The sequence below is a fragment of the Cottoperca gobio genome, chromosome 13, assembly GCF_900634415.1.
Source record: "Cottoperca gobio chromosome 13, fCotGob3.1, whole genome shotgun sequence".
Lineage (NCBI taxonomy): Eukaryota > Metazoa > Chordata > Actinopteri > Perciformes > Bovichtidae > Cottoperca > Cottoperca gobio.
In genome coordinates, this window is record NC_041367.1 from 11,473,264 (window position 1) to 11,492,644 (window position 19,381).

General features: G+C 40.9%; 1 protein-coding gene across 2 annotated transcripts; it reads right to left on the reverse strand.

Annotated features, from left to right (window-relative positions):
• Window positions 1–1,504: 1,504 nt before the first annotated feature.
• Window positions 1,505–14,057, reverse strand: egln2 (egl-9 family hypoxia-inducible factor 2). Of its 2 annotated transcripts, none has more exons than XM_029446412.1 (6): window positions 13,795–14,057; window positions 11,761–13,254; window positions 5,167–5,286; window positions 4,542–4,678; window positions 3,327–3,394; window positions 1,505–3,157 (listed from the first exon to the last, which is right to left on the reverse strand). In XM_029446412.1, exons 2-6 carry the CDS (start codon window positions 13,024–13,026, stop codon window positions 3,105–3,107), a joined length of 1,644 nt encoding a protein of 547 aa, XP_029302272.1. In that variant the 5' UTR covers window positions 13,027–13,254; window positions 13,795–14,057; the 3' UTR covers window positions 1,505–3,104. The 2 variants fall into 2 exon arrangements, with proteins under 2 accessions (XP_029302272.1, XP_029302274.1); XM_029446414.1 differs by lacking the exon at window positions 13,795–14,057 and adding an exon at window positions 13,631–13,742.
• Window positions 14,058–19,381: the final 5,324 nt, after the last annotated feature.

Below are 19,381 nucleotides of genomic sequence, written 5' to 3' on the forward strand. Positions count from 1 at the left end.
TAAATTGTCCTGTCTCCCCGTGTCTTGTGCCAGTTTGTCTGGTCCAGGGGCGTAGCTAGGTTTTCAAGTTTCTTGGGCTTAGCACAGAGGTGAGGTGGAGCTGTGTGCACCTGCATGGTAGTACAATTACCATTAAAGGAACTCAGATGGCATGATGGAGAAATAAGTCTGGGAGTTTTGCACTGAACAAAGCCACTACACACCCATAGTGTTTTGTGCTGGTGCATCGTCAATATATTAGTCATGTTAACCAGGTCCATGTTACCTGGCCTTAGTCATGTTGACATGTCTTAGGAGTAGGGCGGACTTCACATCCTCTAGGAGGGTCCGGGGGCATGCTCCCCTGGGCAGAATTCTTTATAACATTTTAAAGTGAATTGTATGCATCTGGTGCACTTTGACAGCAACATTAAGATGCTAGATCTAATAGAACTTTGTGGTCTTGGTAAGGGGAGGGGGCACAACTCTCAACACTAATATGAAAAATATATCTGCCTCTCCTTCTGCATGACCCTTTAAAATAAGTTTAAACAATGATTTATTAACTGATCGAGACACGATCAGTAAATTTCATGACATCCAAACGTCATGTTCAAAATGCAAACTGGTGACATGTCTGGTGTAAGTGTGTTCACTGCCGTGTGTGTTATACAAATGCCTTATTCTCTGGAACTTCGGGCTATGTGTTTTCATTAATGATTTATTTACAGTACTGTGGCCTATTACAGGAATTTAATCCAAAAATTGCTCATTTACTCCTCGACCTGAACTAACCTCCATCACACTGTCACTGTCAATCACTTGTTCTTTGCTGCTGCTTCCCTGTGGCAGAGCTGCCACCTTTCCTTAGGACTCTTCTTATATCCATCTGATCAATGAACATTGGCAGATTATGATCGTTAGAATAGCTATTCACCCTTTCTTGCTTACAATTGTTTTCCATAGTGAACAAACGTTAGCTGTTCTGTAGCTAGCTGGTTACTATTGACTACTGACAGTACACCAACACACATAGAAGACCTAATGTTACTACACTGTTCCCTCTCCTAGAGTTATTAAAAGTTAAGGAGCTAACACATATTAATAACCTCTTACAATTTCACACAGTGCATCTTCCAAAATGTCAACCTCTCGTCTCCAGCATGACTCGTCAGAAGTTACAGATATCATGATATCAAAGCTGTGCTAAACACGTTTGTAACAAGACTCCCCGTTGAATGTTCATAAGAGTTGTTTTTTACCTTTCAACATGTTGGATATGTACACGAAAGAATGTGCCAAAAGAATACACGATAACGGTGTTATCACTATATCTATAAAAAACTTGAAAAGGAAAAATCAATGGTGTTATCAGTGAACTTCGTCTTTAACTTTATTGTGTTTTGTCTATTGTAAAATGAATTGCACTCCTAATACGAGCGTAGGGAGGTGGAGATATAGTCTGTCACCATGACTGTACAAAAAGAAAGAAGCAGAAATGATTTAAAAGACACTATCATATGTGTATGATTAACATGATTTTTAATTAGCACGGTTATCCTCAATACTGGTATATCGCAACACCCTTAGTGCTGAATAAACCTGGGATTCAGCTGACAAATCAATAAATCAATAACAAAGTCTTTGTGTACAAAAACAGGCTTAATTTAATTAAATATTTCAAAATAAAAACAAAAAACAATTTCCATTTGTTCTCATTGTTTTAGTTTCTATTGCATTTGAAAGACCATATTATCCACAGCATAAAGGCATTAATCTACATTTTTATTATACTTTTTCTATCATTCACGCATGGCATTTCAAACTAAGTGCTTTATTTTATTTTATAAATAACCTTCTCTTTAACCAACCGAAAATACACTGAGACAACATCAGCCATCCTCTTCGATAGTAGTAATTGCCACATACGTACATGTGCAAGTACATTTTAACACACAAAATCCCACACATGAGCAGGCAGTAGTTTGACCCTGCAGTTCACATACAGTGTATGCTTAACTCTGTGCTTTATACTGTTGATGGTTTTATTTATTTATACGACATGTGACCACACTGCTGATACGTACTGTTTCTATCTTGTTACGAACAAGAAATAGTCAAGCCGGAAGTGCATTCAGGCTCATACTAATGCACACATGCACACATGCACACACGCACACACGCACACACACACACACACACACACACAGTTTTATCAAACCCTATTATTTTTACTGGAAAGCTTGCCTCTTGTCTCAAGTGTTAGCTTTGTCATACAGTTAGCATTGCACATTTAAAAAGCTTTATTTAGTTTAGGTGCAATCTTCAAAATTAGCTTCACACATTGCAAAAAAAAAAAGGAAACGTCCATGCTGGGTTATTCAGTGATTTTGTCGCACTAACATTTTAAGGCCGTTGCAAGAGATTCTTTAGCCTGATATTTGAATAAAATCCAGAAATACATTAACTCTACTAAGTGTGCTATATAGAGTAAAACTACAGTGTAGAGTTGTCCTCATGCAAGTTTTAAGTGCATCCCTGTCATTTTTAGGGTAAGTGCTTTAGCCTGGTCTGACTGAATGAGTGGCAAAGGGCAACTTTCTGCAGTTTTCTCTTTTCTATACCTGTTTTTACACTCACATACACACCACATCATGAGACGACTCCTTACGCCCCTTTTCCCCCACTGTCTGTCTTTTGATTCATCATTTATGCTCCTTGTGTTTTATGAAAATGACAGTAGAGCAGAGTAAAACAATGATTTATCATTTCTCTGATTTATGTTTTTTTTTTCTTCCAGTTTATTGTCTTCATACATATACATAGTATTTTCTTCTTCTTTTGCCTCAACGCGCAATTCTGATTTCACCTTTGCCCAACAATCGAGTCTTTTGTGCTTCATATCTGCCGCGTCTTTGATCGGCAGCCCGATCACATGGCAGGGAAACATCACATCGCAGCCCGCGTCCTCAATCTGACAGCTGACACTGTGAGACTGGCATGGAGCAGCATTAATGACTGTCACGTTAACGGTTCCTCCCTTTTTGATCGCAACTTCCACTTCCACACGGCAGTTCAAGAAGGCACAAATACTGTCAGAGTGCTCTCCAGTGATTAGATGAGATTTAAGTTCTGCTGTTTTGGGTGACAGGCACTTGAACACCTTTCTGTCCTGTTGCTACACGAGAGAGAGAGAGAGAGAGAGAGAGAGAGAGAGAGAGAGAGAGAGAGAGAGAGAGAGAGAGAGAGAGAGAGAGAGCGCATGTTAGTCACATACAATATTAAGTTGCACCAAATATAGGTGGTGATATAGTGCATAAAACAGCTACAACTGAAAAGACGCTTACCCAATCTGTACTTCTCTTTAGCTTCAGCTCTCTCTTTGGCATCAAAGTACCAGACTGTGATGGCATAGCTGTAAAACACAAGACGTACAAAGAGATCTTAATAACACTAAGAGCTAATCTACCTGATCAGTTCAATAGAAAATTAGCTGTTTTATGGTGTATGAACTGGGCTTAAGTTTAAGCAAAACTGCCTATAAAAAGAAAGAAATTCCCCATAATGCCCTAAAATAATATATATATATATTTTTTTTTTTTGCAGTTCAAAATGCTCAAATGTTTCTTTTTAAGGGTTGTATATTCACACAGAACTAGATCAGTGATAAAGACCAAATTGCCCTTTGAAAGTCAAATCAAGAGAAAACATTGGTCTTTGAAATGCCATTTTTGACCCAGCTAGAGACGACAGATTACAAAAGAAATATCTTGTATGACAGTGAACAGCAGACTGCAGCAGATGTCCAGGGCAGCGGAGGGTTAATTCTAGTCTCTCCGGTGGGGCTGTGTTGTTTATTCCTGTCTCTCATGTCTGTGCCTCTCCAGCACGAGTCCTGCAATCGAACCTTCCTCCCCTCTCCCTCCCACCGACCCCCTCAGGAAACACATACTTCCTGCCTCCGGCTCCGCCTCGCCCCCCCAGCAGTCAGATGGAGAGGAGAGGAAATGCAGGAGTAAAAGAGTATGTGTCAAGTGCCCTTGATGGACGCACTTGGTGCTACGATTTAAATAACAGAATGTGTGCAAGTGCTTACAAGATTGTGTCAATTGAAGTCAATATCATTTATTTAAGTCACTTTTTAATTGATTTTAATTCATTACAAAAACAAACCTCCCATTGCAAAGGAAATAATAATAATAATAATAATAATAATAATAATAATAATAATAATAATAATAATAATAATAATAATGATAATACCAATGCCTTGTGCAATATTCACTTTTTATAACTTTTGCAATTACACTATCATGTGCAATATTCACTCCTACACTTTTTTTCTCTGCAATGACTGTACTTATATTACTGTTACTGTATTTTTATTCTATTTAATTGTTACTTGTCATTTTACTCTCTTTGCTGTAACAACGTAAATTTCCCCGTCGTGGGACAAATAAAGGATTTCTGATTCTGATTCTGAATAATAATAATAGAATAACTTTATATGAGTTTGTGTTCGTGCATCTGTTGTACAAACAAGACTTCAACGTGTTACTGACCGAGTGGCGTATGCTGGCTTGACTTCGTGAGGGTTCCTGCGGTCAGACCAGAAGATGAGCAGCCGGTCAAACAGAGGTTTGATGTTGGCGACCACATTTTTGCCTTCAGGGTAGATCTGCAGCAACCCTCCTTGTTTCTACAAAAAAACACACAAGTTACAGACATTTCAGCATTGACCAGGGCTGGACAAAACATTGTTTTTGTAATGATCCTCATTTATTCTTACATGCACATGTTTTTAAAAATATAATCATTTTATAAACTAAACTAATATTGATCTTATGAATTAGGGCTGCAACTAATGATTTTTAAATTCTTGATTAATCAGTTTTTCTTGATTTCTTGATTATTTGTTTGATCTATAAAATGTCAGAAAATAGTGAGAAATGTTGAGTGTCTCCCAAATCCGCAGATGACATCCTCAAATGTCTTTTTTTTTTCACAACTAAAAGATATTCGATTTACTCGTCATAGAGGAGTAAAGAAACTATAAAGTATTCACGTTTAGGAAGCTTTTTTTTTTTACTCAAACTGATTAATCGATTATCCAAACGGCGATTAATTTAATAAGTTAACAACTAATCGCTTAATTGATTCATCTTTGCAGCTCTATTATGAATGTACCTTGACATCCCAGTCCTTGTTGAGATAGTAGATGCACGTGATGCAGCGTCCGTCACCGTTTGGGTTGTCAACATGGCGGACGTACCCCGCCCCATTCCCTGGGTAACAAGCAACCATCGCCTAAAACAGAAGCAATGGCATTGTTAGCTGTGCTTTTGACATGTGTTCCCAGCTACAAAATGATCTGCAGATAGATTATCTACGCTCAAACAATGGTCTCATGCTGGTATTTCCCCTGCTTGACGTCTATGTGTTGGAGGCTGTGAAGCAGGAGAGCGCTGCTTTCTCTGGGGATTCTGAAGGAACCGAGACCTGCGTGAGAGCTCTTCAGTCAATGTGCATTCCAGACCAGGGCCACTACAGGACCATAGGGTTGTAAATGCACTGCACTGAAGCTGAACTGACCCTGTGTCACTATGACATATCATCAGCTCATGTTTCAGTGCGTATAAAAACTTTCCAAATCGCCTCCAGTGGCGGTAACCCTAACCCTTTTCCTGCCCTGCTGAGAGGGAGAAGGAAAAGTCTACAGCTGATTCACTCACTGACATCAGCCTGTGCTCGCTGAGAGAGATTCTATGTGATGATAGTTGGCGGTGTGTAGAGTAATAACTTCTCTTTTATCGCTCTTTATCTGACTACAATGAAGATACTGTCACCGTCTTGACTTATAGAGCAAACGTTACAATATCAGGAGTCACTGCATCACTCCAGCTCTGTTCTGGTTGAAGTGGTATCATTCACGACTATCAGGCTCTGCACTGCTGCAGTATCGATTCAATTCGCCTCACGCTATCATTTAAGCTCTCGTACCACAGTGTGAGTCTTAACCCCGAGGAAACAGCGCTCACACAGATTTCTAAGACAAACGCACCAGTTCTTGTGTTGTTTGTACGACTCAAGTAAAAGTGACGCTTTGTATATTTCTGTTAGAGAACACACTGCCCTCCCCTCTCCTCCACTTGTGGCGTTTTCTTCCTACTTCACAGTCAAGTGAGTCGACTCTCATTACTGACCAACCCTCACAGTCAGAGCACATTAACCTTTTGCTTCGGGGCTCAAACTGACAAGCAGACCTGCTGCGTTAAAATGAGCATCAAACAAATATAAATCATTTAGTTTCTAATGATCATTAAAAACATGAATTCATGTGATTATGTGAATGCATTAATATATATGATCAGCTGATTACATCATGCATGATGGGTTTTTTAATGATGAGAAAAAATGTGGCGTTCCTTTAATACATTTCTGTGTGTGTGTTTTTCATATGGTAGCAACAGTACAGTTAAAGGTGCCCTGCGGAGCTTTTGAACAGTTTTTGATTGGTTTCTTGTTTCTTTGTATGTCCTGCATGTGAGACAGGAACGCACATGCACGCACGCGCATAATTTCACGCATCATGCATGAAATTTAATTAAAAATATACTGTGTTCAAGGATGGATTTGTTCTATACACATATGAGGATGAGAGTATTTTTTTTGGGTGTGCATGTAACTCAAGGAAGTGTGTTTTCCCAGTACACAGCTTTTTTATTAAAGTCTTAACAACTCTAATTAACATTTAACATGTTAATAATATGCCACACCAGACAGCTCAGTCCTAGCCTGTAGCATGTACACATCACACACACACACACACACACACACACACACACACACACACACACACACACACACACAATGTCTATATCAAAGCTTGCTCAAGACAGCCATATAATTTAGGAGGACGGTTATGTTATTTATTCCAAACTAACCACAGGCATCAAAAACACATCGCTAGTATTCAAACCAGTTTTACATACATCTGCAAGGTGTCAATCTCATTCTGTCAGTAATTTACACACACACACACACACACACACACACACACACACACAGACACACACACACACACACACACACACACACAATTTATTCATACAGCATGACACAGCACGTCTCGATCCTTCATCTCTGCCAAGATCTGTGCCCACAGTGAGTTAAAGTCTAATTGGTCACCAACCACCTGTCTGCCAGACTCCACCATTAATGGCCCAATGACATCACAGGGTAGATACCCGGGCCTTCAAGGTGACGGGACAGGAACTAAAATAAATGCTGCACGCATATTCTGATAAGAGAAGTGATGGTGTAGAGAGGGCGGAGGGGATAGATGGGCTTGAACAAACACTGTGAGTACTGCTCAGTCAAGGAGAAAAAGGTATGTTTGAGAGGCTGGCAGAAGGGATTACAACAGAGAGACGGACGCTGCAGGTACACTGTGATGATCCGAACACACATTGTGTTGAACCCATTGGGACCATTTGTATATGCATGAAGCCAGGGATTGCCATGACTTAATTAATGTGACTGATAGCTAAAAACAATAAATGTTGTAATGACATTGAGGAATAAACTATATTTAATGTAAATCATGTGTGCTACTCTTTTTTTCAATATAATAACCGATACATAATATTGTTTGATCAAATCAGATGAAAAATAATCAGCATGATCATGCCAGGTTCTTGCTCAACGGCACAACAGATATTTTCCACATCCGGGGTTGAAACACTTGACTCACTAACTGTCAAACAGCACTGCCATCTTGCCTAATTTCCACAGCAGATTACTCACACACAGTCTGGATGACACAGTGCATGATGCAAATCAGGATCAGCTATTATTAATAGTTTCTACCAGATTGGATTTAGAAGTGAAGGATATATAAATGTGGGTAGATATAACTGAATTATGATGAAGTGCTTGGTCACTCCTGGCTGAGATCTGTGCTGTGTTTCCTCGTGTCATGGCTTCCATAGCCTGGATAAAGGTTTCTGAGGACATAATGACCGTTGATCCAAGTGAGTGCCACTCTGACACTTAACATCTACTAATGTCTGATAATGCACCCAGGCTCTTAACAGATTTATGGATTTTACTGCAACATGCATACATATACAACAACGCTGGACGGGTTTCATCTTTCAAAAGAAAACTGGTCTGTGTGTGGGTGTTTTGAAGGATGTACTTTTTATTATTAGAGGGATTTCTCACTAAGGTTACTAAGTATCAGCCTCTAGTTAGTGCTGAGTCACATCAACACTGCACCAACTAGAGTGACATCTACTTTGTATGTGTAGTGGGGGGGCTTGTAAGTTTTTATGTGAACACATAAAACAAACCAAAAAAAGTTGGGAAAATGTGCTGCGCCTTTAAGAATCAATTCTGATATGTTCCCGATGGCACTCATTATGCATGAGTCACCTCTGAATGTTTGGATGGAGACACACAGTGTGTGTGAGAGAGAGTTTCTGTGAGTGTGAGCTTATACTAGTTAGTTGTCTTTGATTATTTTAACTGGACAAGTTATCACAAGGAGGTGCAACAGCTTAGAACAGCAGGTATGCTGCTACATTGATTTGCATATAAAGTAATAGGTTGGTGCTGCAGCAAGGGAATAGCCAAATAAACACAAATCATGTCATTAATATGATCTTGTCATCAACCAAATATAGACTAACTTAACACCAAAAGGGCAAATGTATCAGTCAGTCTATCCATCATCCAAACAAGCTAGCACGACGGTCTGTAGCTGCATTGTGTATGCTATATTATTTATTATTACATCTACACTGTGATTATTGTACTGTAAATGCTCTTATTCTGTCCTTGTACTAATTGTTATGTTTTTGCTGTGAAGCACTTTGGGCTGCAATTCTTGTATGAAAGGTGCTATACAAATAAAGCTTATTATTATTATTATTATTATTATTATTATTATTATTATTATTATTATTATTATTATTATTATTATTATATGACTTCAAGCTCCTGCCTGCATGGTGGCACTGCTGAGCTCTAGGAGGGGCATCTGAGGACACGCTGCTGCAGCAGACATTTTCATTATGCCGAAGCTTCTGCTGCATCGCCCCTTCTTACTTGCTCAACGCTATCCTCCCACTCCTTGCTCCCTTTCCCCCTGCTCCTTCCACGCTCACTTCCAGTCTATCCCCTCCCCCTTCATGAGGTTTGTACAAGTTTTTTTTTTGCCTATTCCCCACAATACAAGATTTCCCCACCTTCACCCGTCACTGTTTATAACTGAATTGCCATTCCATTGGTAACACTGTATGTCTCACCGGCAGCACCGGCTGACTAACAGGAGTCAGGGTACGGAGATATTACCCGCTGCTGGTGAGGCGTTCTTATCTCTCCCTCTCTCTATATCTCTTTCATACACAATGCAGAGCTCTACTCTGTATGGGCCGGTTACCAATGGTAACGGCTGGGAAATATTTTTGTCCAAGTGGCTAACCAGGGGGTTAAAGGAGAGGGAGTGAAGCAAAGGACAAGGGAAAGGAAAAAGAGGTCAGAATTAAAGACAAGAAGGAAAGTGGGAAAGAAAATGAAGGAACAGGTTGAAAATAAAAAGGCTTTTTGTGACAAGGAGGAAGGAAAAGACGCTGTGACCTTCTATCTGGATATACTCCTCCCTGATCCTCCGCTTCTCTTTTCCTATCACTTCCTCTCATTCTCGTGCACAGTCCATCATTGTATTTATCGCTACAGGAACATCCAGCAGGGACATTTTGTACTATGCACCATTGAACTTTTTTTGTTTTACTGTACCTAGGGTAAACAGAGAAGTCTGTCCAGGGTATAGTTGGCGTTTGGCAATTTGTCACCTGGGAATCACTGAATTAGTTATCACCGTGCCACATAAGAGAAAGTGAATAACTAAATGAGCAATTGGTTAACACAGCATTACATCCTAATAATCTTCTGGAGGTATTGACACACATGAAATCATAGCAAATCTAATTTCGTAACCCCAGAATAACTCATCTTGTTCTATAATCCTGTTTCACTTCTCTTTCTAAACCTCACACAAGTGCCAATCTGAGTGATACAATGAAAGAAACATGCCAATTAATACATTTTAGATTCAGTTCATAAAAGTATGCACTGATGAATAGCATAACTGCAATCAAATGGAGCTGCAACCCTCAAGTGTTTTATCAAATGAAATGAAGCTGCCTCCTCTTCAGAGCAGGCAGGTGAATCGATGCGACAGCTTACAAGCGTTGTTGATTTCACCGATTAAATCCACTTCAGTCATGGAGGTTGCAGCTTGAAATGCCGAGAGATAAAGAGCGTTTTTAAATGTGTTGCTAACTGAGACAGTGTTTGCACAGTAGGCAGAAGTTCCAAGTATTTTACACTATAAACTGCAGATCTTAAAAATGTGAAATATGTTAGCTCGCATGTTCTGTTATAGTCACTTTACTTTCTTGTATTGCCATCATTTTGTCGTAGACTACAGACTTTGAGTTTGTCAGCCCATATTTAAGAGAGCAAAATCTGCTGGGCTGCGAGGTAGGCCCAACCAGTTGCTGTTTAAACACTACCTCGAGCTTATGTAAATGACTAAATGGCACAGAGGGCAAGGTGCTATGTGTGGTGTTGCACGGGTGGGGTGAACGAGGTTGTGGGGCCAATGCATTGGGAAGATAGGAGGAAATACTGATGAGTATATCCAACATAGGGATGGGAACACAGAAAGACACGGATGGAGCTGGTTTAAGACAAATTCTCACATCTGTGTGTTCATTAAATCGTTTAATATGAATAATTGTCCCCTTACTATAAAAAGGCTGTATATATATATATATACATATATATATATATATATATATATTTCGAAACATTTACTCATCAGTCTTGTTTGTAGCTGTATTATGTACAGAAGAAGCAGATGTTAACCTGGGGTTGCCAGCTTGCAGCTTTTTAACCTAATTTTCCCATTCCACTCTACAGATCAGACGTAGTATTCATCAGAGCCTTCTTGGATTTATTTTCCACATGGGACATAACCCCAGTTTAACCTGTGTAAAATTAAACTTTGCAACTACTTAACATTTATTAAGACCGGATTCTGACCGAATTAAAATAGTTATCGGCTGCTGTTTAGTCCTTTAGAACACTATCTACACAAGTGTTGTGCGGTGGTAAATGTGCGTGGCATTTGAAAAATATCAATGGAAAAGAGAAGCTGAGGCATGCAAGTGTAGTCACAGTACAATGAAGAGAAAACATGCAGCTCACTTGGCACGAGATTTGGAACATTATGGAAACCGACAGAAAAACTCTCCTACGACCTCAGCGGTGTGTTCGCATGGGTGAAAGTGGTGATAGAAAAAGTTGACTTCAAAGGCAGCGGTATAGTGATGGCAGAGGAGATACAGAGTGTTTTCTTTCTTTCTGGGTATCAATGGTATGAAGGCAGGGATAGTGGCAAACGTATGCAGGATCTAGACCCAGGCGCAGGGCCACACAGGGCAAAGCCCCTTATCAGGCTCACTTGTGCCAGAAACATAGCAGGACTCATCCTGACATCTACCTCACGCTGTTTGCCTGCCTGCATGTCGGCATTAGAGGAGCAAAGATAGAGCAGAGCAGACGTGACACAACCGACCACTTGCTCAAAATGTTATGATGTCACCAGACTGACTGGCTTGTTTGTCGCCTGTGTTTTCTCTGACATGTAGATGGAAAACAAACCCCTGCCTAACTCACTCTCGTCTGACCCCACCCTGTTCCTCCTCTCACCTTAGTGCGTCCATTGATGACACAGTCCCCCAGCTGTCCATTGGCAGCGCTGTGCATGACGGCCTCATCAATGTAAGCCATCAGCGTCCCAATGCTCTCGCACCCGGGCTCTCGTCCCTCAACCCAGGCGATCTGGTCGCCCCGGATGCTCCGAGAGGGAATGCTCTTCTGGCTCACCAGCTGCCCGCCCCGAAATTTCCCGCTGCGGTTTAGGACCTCCACTTCCTCCAGGACCCTGTCTCCCAGCTGAAGGCCCAGGAAGTTGTCCTTCACACAGATGCCATAGTATTTCATACAGGGGACAATGCACTGCTGGGCTATGTGCTCTGCAGACCAGCCAGCCCCTGCAGGAGGTGCTAGGGTTGGGATGCAGTTAGCCATGACGGGGGAGGTCTGGCAGGGTGCATTTGGCAGGCCTGAGGAGGCCATTTTAAGTCCATTGTGCTGGTTAGTATGAGGGGTGAAGGGCGATTGGGCAGTGACACAGTGCAAATTATTGATAGTCATTTGGTTGCTATGGGAACTGTTGCTGCAGTTAACTGTGACCGTGAGTGGGGCGACTGCTCGTGCCACTCTGGAGGCCTCGGAAGATTTGTGAGCAACACTTCCATCGGCCAGCCTTCTCCGCTTAAAGTCTGAGTCCCCCGGAGCAAAAAGCGGGTCCACAGAACTTCCTAACCCCGGTGACCCTGTTATGAGACCATTTAGGGTTCCTGACCCCATGCCCCGATTCTCCCCACCTCTCCGTTTCTGTTGTTGCACCTGTCTGGCTCTCAGGTCACAATTGATCCTCCTCATCACGAAAGTGCACTTCTCATGAGCTGCCCAGTCCCCGTTCTCCACCAGACAGGCTCTGCTGATGAGGGGGTGTATAGGTCCGCCTGTTACCCCCGCCACCCCCTTCATTTGTGCCGGGTAACCGTTTGGTGTGTGAGCCAAAACGCCAGCGTGGCTCCCCTCCACCGTGGCAGATGGAGACACCACCCCGCCATTGTAAAGGGGAACGCCGGTTTTGGACTGCTTCGTCGGGGTTGTGATTGCAGAGGAGTCTGTCTGAGAGGAAAGACCCGCGAGTAACTCCGCGGCCGTTGGACTCCCGACCGGCGCCGCGCAGAAGCCGTTAAGCCCCATGTCCGCTCGGTACGAGTGGTGAATCTCTGCCGCGCCAAAGACCAGCTGCTGGCCGCTCGTCCTTCTCTCCTGCGAGCCAGCGACAGATCCGCGGGAAGAGCTTTTTAAAAGGTCCGTGTGTCCCAAGCTCTCCATTTCACCTCGTCATCTGCTGGATGCGCACGTAGCTCACGTCCTCGCTTCATTTTCTAGCTGAGCCGCTGCTTTCTCTGACGGAGAGGATCTTTGCCACAGCCACTAGAAGTTTCATGTCCAAGTCCTCTTTTACTGGCGTTTCTTTAACCAATCACTCTCATTTATCACTCTGGAGCTGCGTTCTTGTTTGTATCCATCTTATAAACATGTTGAGACTGTGCAGGATATCTGTGGAGATTTAAATAAAACACTTTAGGCCTATTAATAGCACAGTGCATACTTAGCTGAAGTAACCTAAATAAATCTACAGTATTTATATATGCTGCACCATTTATAAAACCTTAGCATTTAAAAGTAGGGCAAGAAAACAGTGCAACAAAATAACATAATAAAGTGTCTCGTCAAGGACATGGTCGATATTTAGCTGAGTTTTAATCATGAAACATAATTTAAAAATGCTGAGGAACGAAGGATAACAAAAACTCTCTTTTGAATGAAATTTGAAACGTGTCACCAAAAACAAACTATATTTTGTGAATAGCCTACATGCTTCTACAACTAGAAGAATATTCGGCTGATGTGAAACACCCATTCAAATACTTACAGGCTATATCATCGTTATTAATCCGCTATTGATTACATATTTCGCAGCCTAGTGATCAGGTCCCATCTTTTAAAAAATAGCCACGTATTTCATTGTGTAAAATACATTAAATATACTGTAAAAAAAAAACATGTACAATTTCCCTCTAGGAGTCCACTACTTACCCACGGCAGCATACAGCAATGCAAAGCCACAGTGAGCGTACGTGACGGGCTGCGAGTACGCATGTTATTTCCGGGATTGTCTTGCCAGTGTGTGCATCCCATCCAATGTTCTTGTCGGTTATAAATAAAATGCAGATGACAACCAACAAAACCGGTCTGATACAACCGAGGGACGGAGGGAGATGCTCGGTGTCACACGAGGTCCCCTGAACCTCCCAAAAAGTTACCTCTCTCTCTCTCTCTCTCTCTCTCTCTCTGTTTCTCTCTCTCTCTCTCTCCCTCTCTCTCTGTTCTCTCTCTGTTTCTCTCTCTCTCTCTCTCTCTCTCTCTCTCTCTCTCTCTCTCTCTCTCTATCCCCCTCTCTCTCTCTCTCTCTCTCTCTCTCTCTCTCTCTCTCTCTCTAAGACCATGGCATCATTTTATCCATGTGTTTGTACGATGTATATACATTTAATATTTTTGTATCTGTGTCATTCCTTACCAAACTAATACATATATAAGTATATACAGTGTACATTGCATTTACTTTGGGAAAGTTGGACTGATAACTCATTGAATGCCTGACAAATCAACATAATTCCTCACACTAAAGCAAAAACCCTGTTAATCCAATTTTGCAATAAATCTTTCCTGCTCATTAAAATGTTCAGCACTGCCCACACTGGCCTACACAACTGAATACATTACAATGATAACTACCTTGTAGGAACAGTTAAGCAAAATCTCTACCAGTTTGTAACATTTATATCAGTATTGGGACTGAGTGAGTTTCAATATGTCTGTTGCTGAACCAATGACGTAAGACTTTCTCTGACCTCAGCACTAAACTCCAGGCTTGCTTAACTTTGCTTATATTTGGTATTATTGTCCACCTATATGTTTGTGTAGCAGGTGTAGGTTAGGGTGGTGGATTTAGCTCCTCACCCTGAAGGATTAGGGGCTGCCACAGGACTGCCACAGGACGGCACAGGACTGCCACAGGACTGCCACAGGACTGCACAGGACTGCCACAGGACTGCCACAGGACTGCCACAGGACGGCACAGGACTGCCACAGGACTGCCACAGGACTGCACAGGACTGCCACAGGACTGCCACAGGACTGCCACAGGACTGTCACAGGTGACTTTGGTGAAGGCTGAAATCACCATTCAGTTCTACCAGCGTATAATAATAATAATAATAATAATAATAATAATAATAATAAGCTTTATTTGTATAGCACCTTTCATACAAGAATTGCAGCCCAAAGTGCTTCACAGCAAAAACATAACAGAATAAGAGCATTCACAGTACAATAATCACAGTGTAATCCAGATAAAACCGTTATTAAACACGCTGGTTTAACCTTTTCAGTCTAAGGCGATATCTGACTACTAGTCTTCTCTGCTGTGACTCGTATGTATAGATTTTATAAGATTTTATTGGTTATATGTTTTTAATTGCCAATAGCTGCGACCACATACGTTCATGCATCCACACATACACATACACAACCTCACAAATGCTCTCTGCTGAAACCAATGATGCGTCCTACAAGAGCATATGAAAATGGTTCATGAGTTATGAAAGGGAGCAGGGCTAAAGTGTAAGGGGAGGGGAACACCCCGTTTGTCAGTTTGGCCGTGATACTGTACGTGAATCCGTTCAGAAGTTTTGTGTCTTTTTGCTATAGGCCAATCTCACTGCCACACCCTCATTTTTGTGCAAATGGACTATAACACAAACACACATCTTCACACCCAGACGGTTGACCTCCATGCCACATTTCAGCATCCTTGGGCGAAAACCATGGCTGCCAAAGGGTGGGGACATTTTTGTGACGACCGACTGACCTTTAGCGCTGCTCTAAAAGCAAGATGTGAAAAGGAAGTTCAGCGTCACTCTGAGAAGATCACAACTGGCCAAAGGTTGGCTTCTAATTAAGGGCGAAAAATTAAGAAAGGTAGTGTACCCAAAGAAAAACAAGAACATTTTTACCACCTATAGTTTGCCAGAATGAGTCTCAAGTCATACAGCTAACACAAGTGAGTTGACTGACAAGGAATAACCCGATCCCTCCAAGTTTTGCCACTGCCAAGCAAACCAGAGCGGTCGGATATCACTGTAAGAATGATACCATTGTTTTGATAGCAGTAAGAGATGAATGATGATTCATTGTTTGGCTTTGACTGCAGTGGACAATATGTACCAAGTTCCCACATTGCCGCAGGTAAACACCCACAACAAAACAACTGGCTTATAATTTAACATGATTACAGCAGACGTATGTGGGGATATAACACAAGCATACACATGTGGAAACCATTAGCCCACGATGTACTGTATGTTCCAACAATGTAATGGACATGAGAGGTATAGTCAGAGAAAACAAGTCGCCTCAAAATTAATCAGGGTTCCCTCTTACCAGGAGATCAAAACAAAAGCTGTACCATAATGAAAGGAAAAAACAAGCTTGGAAACAAACACATTCACGACGCACCTGCAACATTAAATAAACCCCGACAGCTTTCCATCCTGTATCCTGTAGTGGTCGTACATTATGCTATTTTCCCTCAAAATAACTTACAATGCACAGTTTGCGTAATGAAATATGACATCATTTATATATTTTTTTAAAAAGTAGATCTGTGTGTTCATAAAACATATATTTAATTGGTTTTAAATGAGTATTTTTGTATTCATGCAGTTTACTAACATAGCGGTAACGTCTCTCCTTTAATTAAAGTCAGCAAATCATTTGTCTGCTGAGCAGTTGACACGTGTATTCAACACTTGTTTGTCTCACAGACTGAAAAACAGTGTACTCTTTGCCAAGGTCAACGCTCCCAACACAGCTGGCTGGGATCCCCCAGACTGTGTAACACAGACTAGTGCAGCTCTGCACGTATACAGATCTCCTCCTCTGTCCCTCTCTCTATCTGCTTCTCTCTCTTTCCTCTTTTCTGTTGACGTTGCAGGAATCAAGCAGAAAGAGCAACGAAGAGTTAACAGACAGTTGAGGACTATAAGTAGACTTGCTTGCTTTGTTTTTTTTTTGCTATGCTAAGGTCAATATGGCTTAAAAACATTCAACAATTCTGGTCTAAATGTACATTTATTCATGACACTGTTAATGTAAACAAAACATGACCGATGACCACTTTAAAAATAGATAGCAGCACTTGGGCATGTTTATTTTTATCTAAGAGCAATGGGCAAAATGGGATGTACGGACAGACAGAGAGAGAGAGGAAAGAGAGAGATTTTTTGTAAAAGGAGGTTGCAAGACAGATCATAAAAATAGACATAGGGATGGAGTAAAACTATAAACTGTGTGGAAGCAAAAAGAAAAGAAAGGATGAGGTTATGGCCTTAACAATGGAGTTGATCTCAAAAAGGTGGATTTGCAAAACAATAGAAGCTGATATTGGAAAAGGTGAGACAGGAATTATTATAAAAGATCGGAAAAACTGTTTAAAACCAGAATTATATCACCATGCCGATACAAGTGAATTAAAGAAACACAATCACACAAAAATACATTAAAAGCTTTTTTTTTTTTTTTAAAAGCTGTAAAACTCAGGAAATGATAGCAAAGGGAAAATAAAGGAAGTATTGTGAGGACAGAGAGTGATTAGTGGTTAGGCGGGGGCATTTGAAGATCAACTGTGATGCTCTTCTTCCTTAAAATAGCTCACAGAAATATACAGTAAAGGAATTCTCTGTCTGCAGTGAAAACGCCTTCACAGTTCTGCACAAAATACACTTTATTTGAGCATCAGAAGTGACCCTGAAGTACAGCTAGTCCATGAAACAATATCCATATCGGCACAATCTTAAAGCGTCTGTATAACAGAAGGTAAAATCAATAAAACTCATCGTACATATCTGTCATATTTGTAGAAATGTTTATAGGCTGTCATTTTGCCAAACTAAGTTTCTAAATTAAGTTAGTTTCTGTTTAGCAATGCAACAAACTAAGCACTAAGTTGCTACTCTGTGCAGGCCTTGTACAAATGCAAAGTCCAGCCAAAAGCTGATAGCAGCTAATATCTATCTTTTTCTCCAGGGTTGAGATGGGACAAGCAATGTCTCCGTATGAAGATCTCTGTCAGGCTAAATGTCTTCTGAGAACTCAGAAGTTAACAAACTAATATAATATAATGGAGAAAACCAGGACAAGAGAACTGAACATCTGCTTATCTTTAAGTGTTGCTACGGTCGTTTATATATACTATAAAATAACCTTTTTTACTGGTGACATTTAGAACATTACGAGTACAAGTATAGATGTTTTGAATATCTTTATCTTTGGATCTAATTAACATTTTTCGATACATGTAAATAGACTCCCATGGGTGCATGAGCATGCCGAATAACATGCTTGTGTTTAAGACAAACACAGTATGCTTCTAACATTTTTATATGTCATAATGTCATATAACAATGATCTACACTGTGTGTGTGTGTGTGTGTGTGTGTGTGTGTGTGTGTGTGTGTGTGTGTGTGCGTGTGTGCGTGTGTGTGTGTGTATTAGAGTATTATCTTAGCACCACAATATCATCATTGTATGTGAAGTCTCCTTTCAGAATACACTGCTGCAGCATATAGAACATGTCATATAATAATGTTATAAGATGGATGACCGTTATCTGCTTATCTGTATGTGTAAGCATATGTGTGTGTGTGTGTGTGTGTGTGTGTGTGTGTGTGTGTGTGTGTATGTGTGTGTGTGTGTGTGTGTGTGTGTGTGTGTGTGTGTGTGTGTGTGTGTGTGTGTGTATGTATGTGTGTATACAAACATCAGTCTCCCATTGTGTTGGGGACAGTAGGCTGAGAGCAACCACAGGGTCAGCTGCACATCACATCAAAGATTTGGCCGTTTGAACCCACGGTCAACACACACTCGAAATCTCTTTGCTCCTCACACTAAACAATCAGCTATGACAGGCGTAACCTTGCCGGGTTTCAGTGGGCCGAAAAAGACAAAAGACCCTCAGGAAGAGGCTGTCCTATCATTCTCACTGATGAGGACACATGTCTCTGACACACACAGTATTCACTGAGTATGCACACAGGATTACACAGTATCAGTAGGTGTTTGTATTTGACTTGATTTGCAAAGAAAGGAGGAGGATAACAGATTAGATTAGACTAGATTGACTTTATTATCCATTTCAGTGTAAATGCATCTTTGGCTTTTCCAAGTACAGCAAAGGTCGCATACAATACACATAACACAACCTTAAAACATACAATATATAAAAGTGCAAATGGAAGAATATGTTCCGGCTGGCACTCGGGACCCTAAATCGACGACTAGACGAGAGGCGCTCAAGATAGTGATGCGTGTGTGTGCATGTTTTAAACCTCACATTGCTTCATTACTGTATCTTTCACAAACTCCCCATTGAGTTCCTCTTTTAAGATGTTTGGCACACTTTGACACCGTCACATCTGTACAGTATATTTGAGTATCAGCTTGTTCCTACAGGTTGCCAGTCTTATACTTAATTTAAATTGAAATATTCTAGACTTCTTATTATTCAAATTTGTACAAAAAAAAATCAAAAGTAAAAGTAACAAACAATTCTTTTTTTAACGCA

Excerpts from the sequence above, each read along its gene's own strand:
- egln2 (XM_029446412.1), bottom strand. The coding sequence starts at position 13,026 with ATGGAGAGCTTGGGACACACGGACCTTTTAAAAAGCTCTTCCCGCGGA. Across the intron at positions 4,679-5,166 it reads ACAAGGACTGGGATGTCAAG|AAACAAGGAGGGTTGCTGCA; the intron begins GTACATTCATAA and ends GTTTTTTTGTAG. Across the intron at positions 3,395-4,541 it reads AAGCCAGCATACGCCACTCG|CTATGCCATCACAGTCTGGT; the intron begins GTCAGTAACACG and ends TGTGTTTTACAG.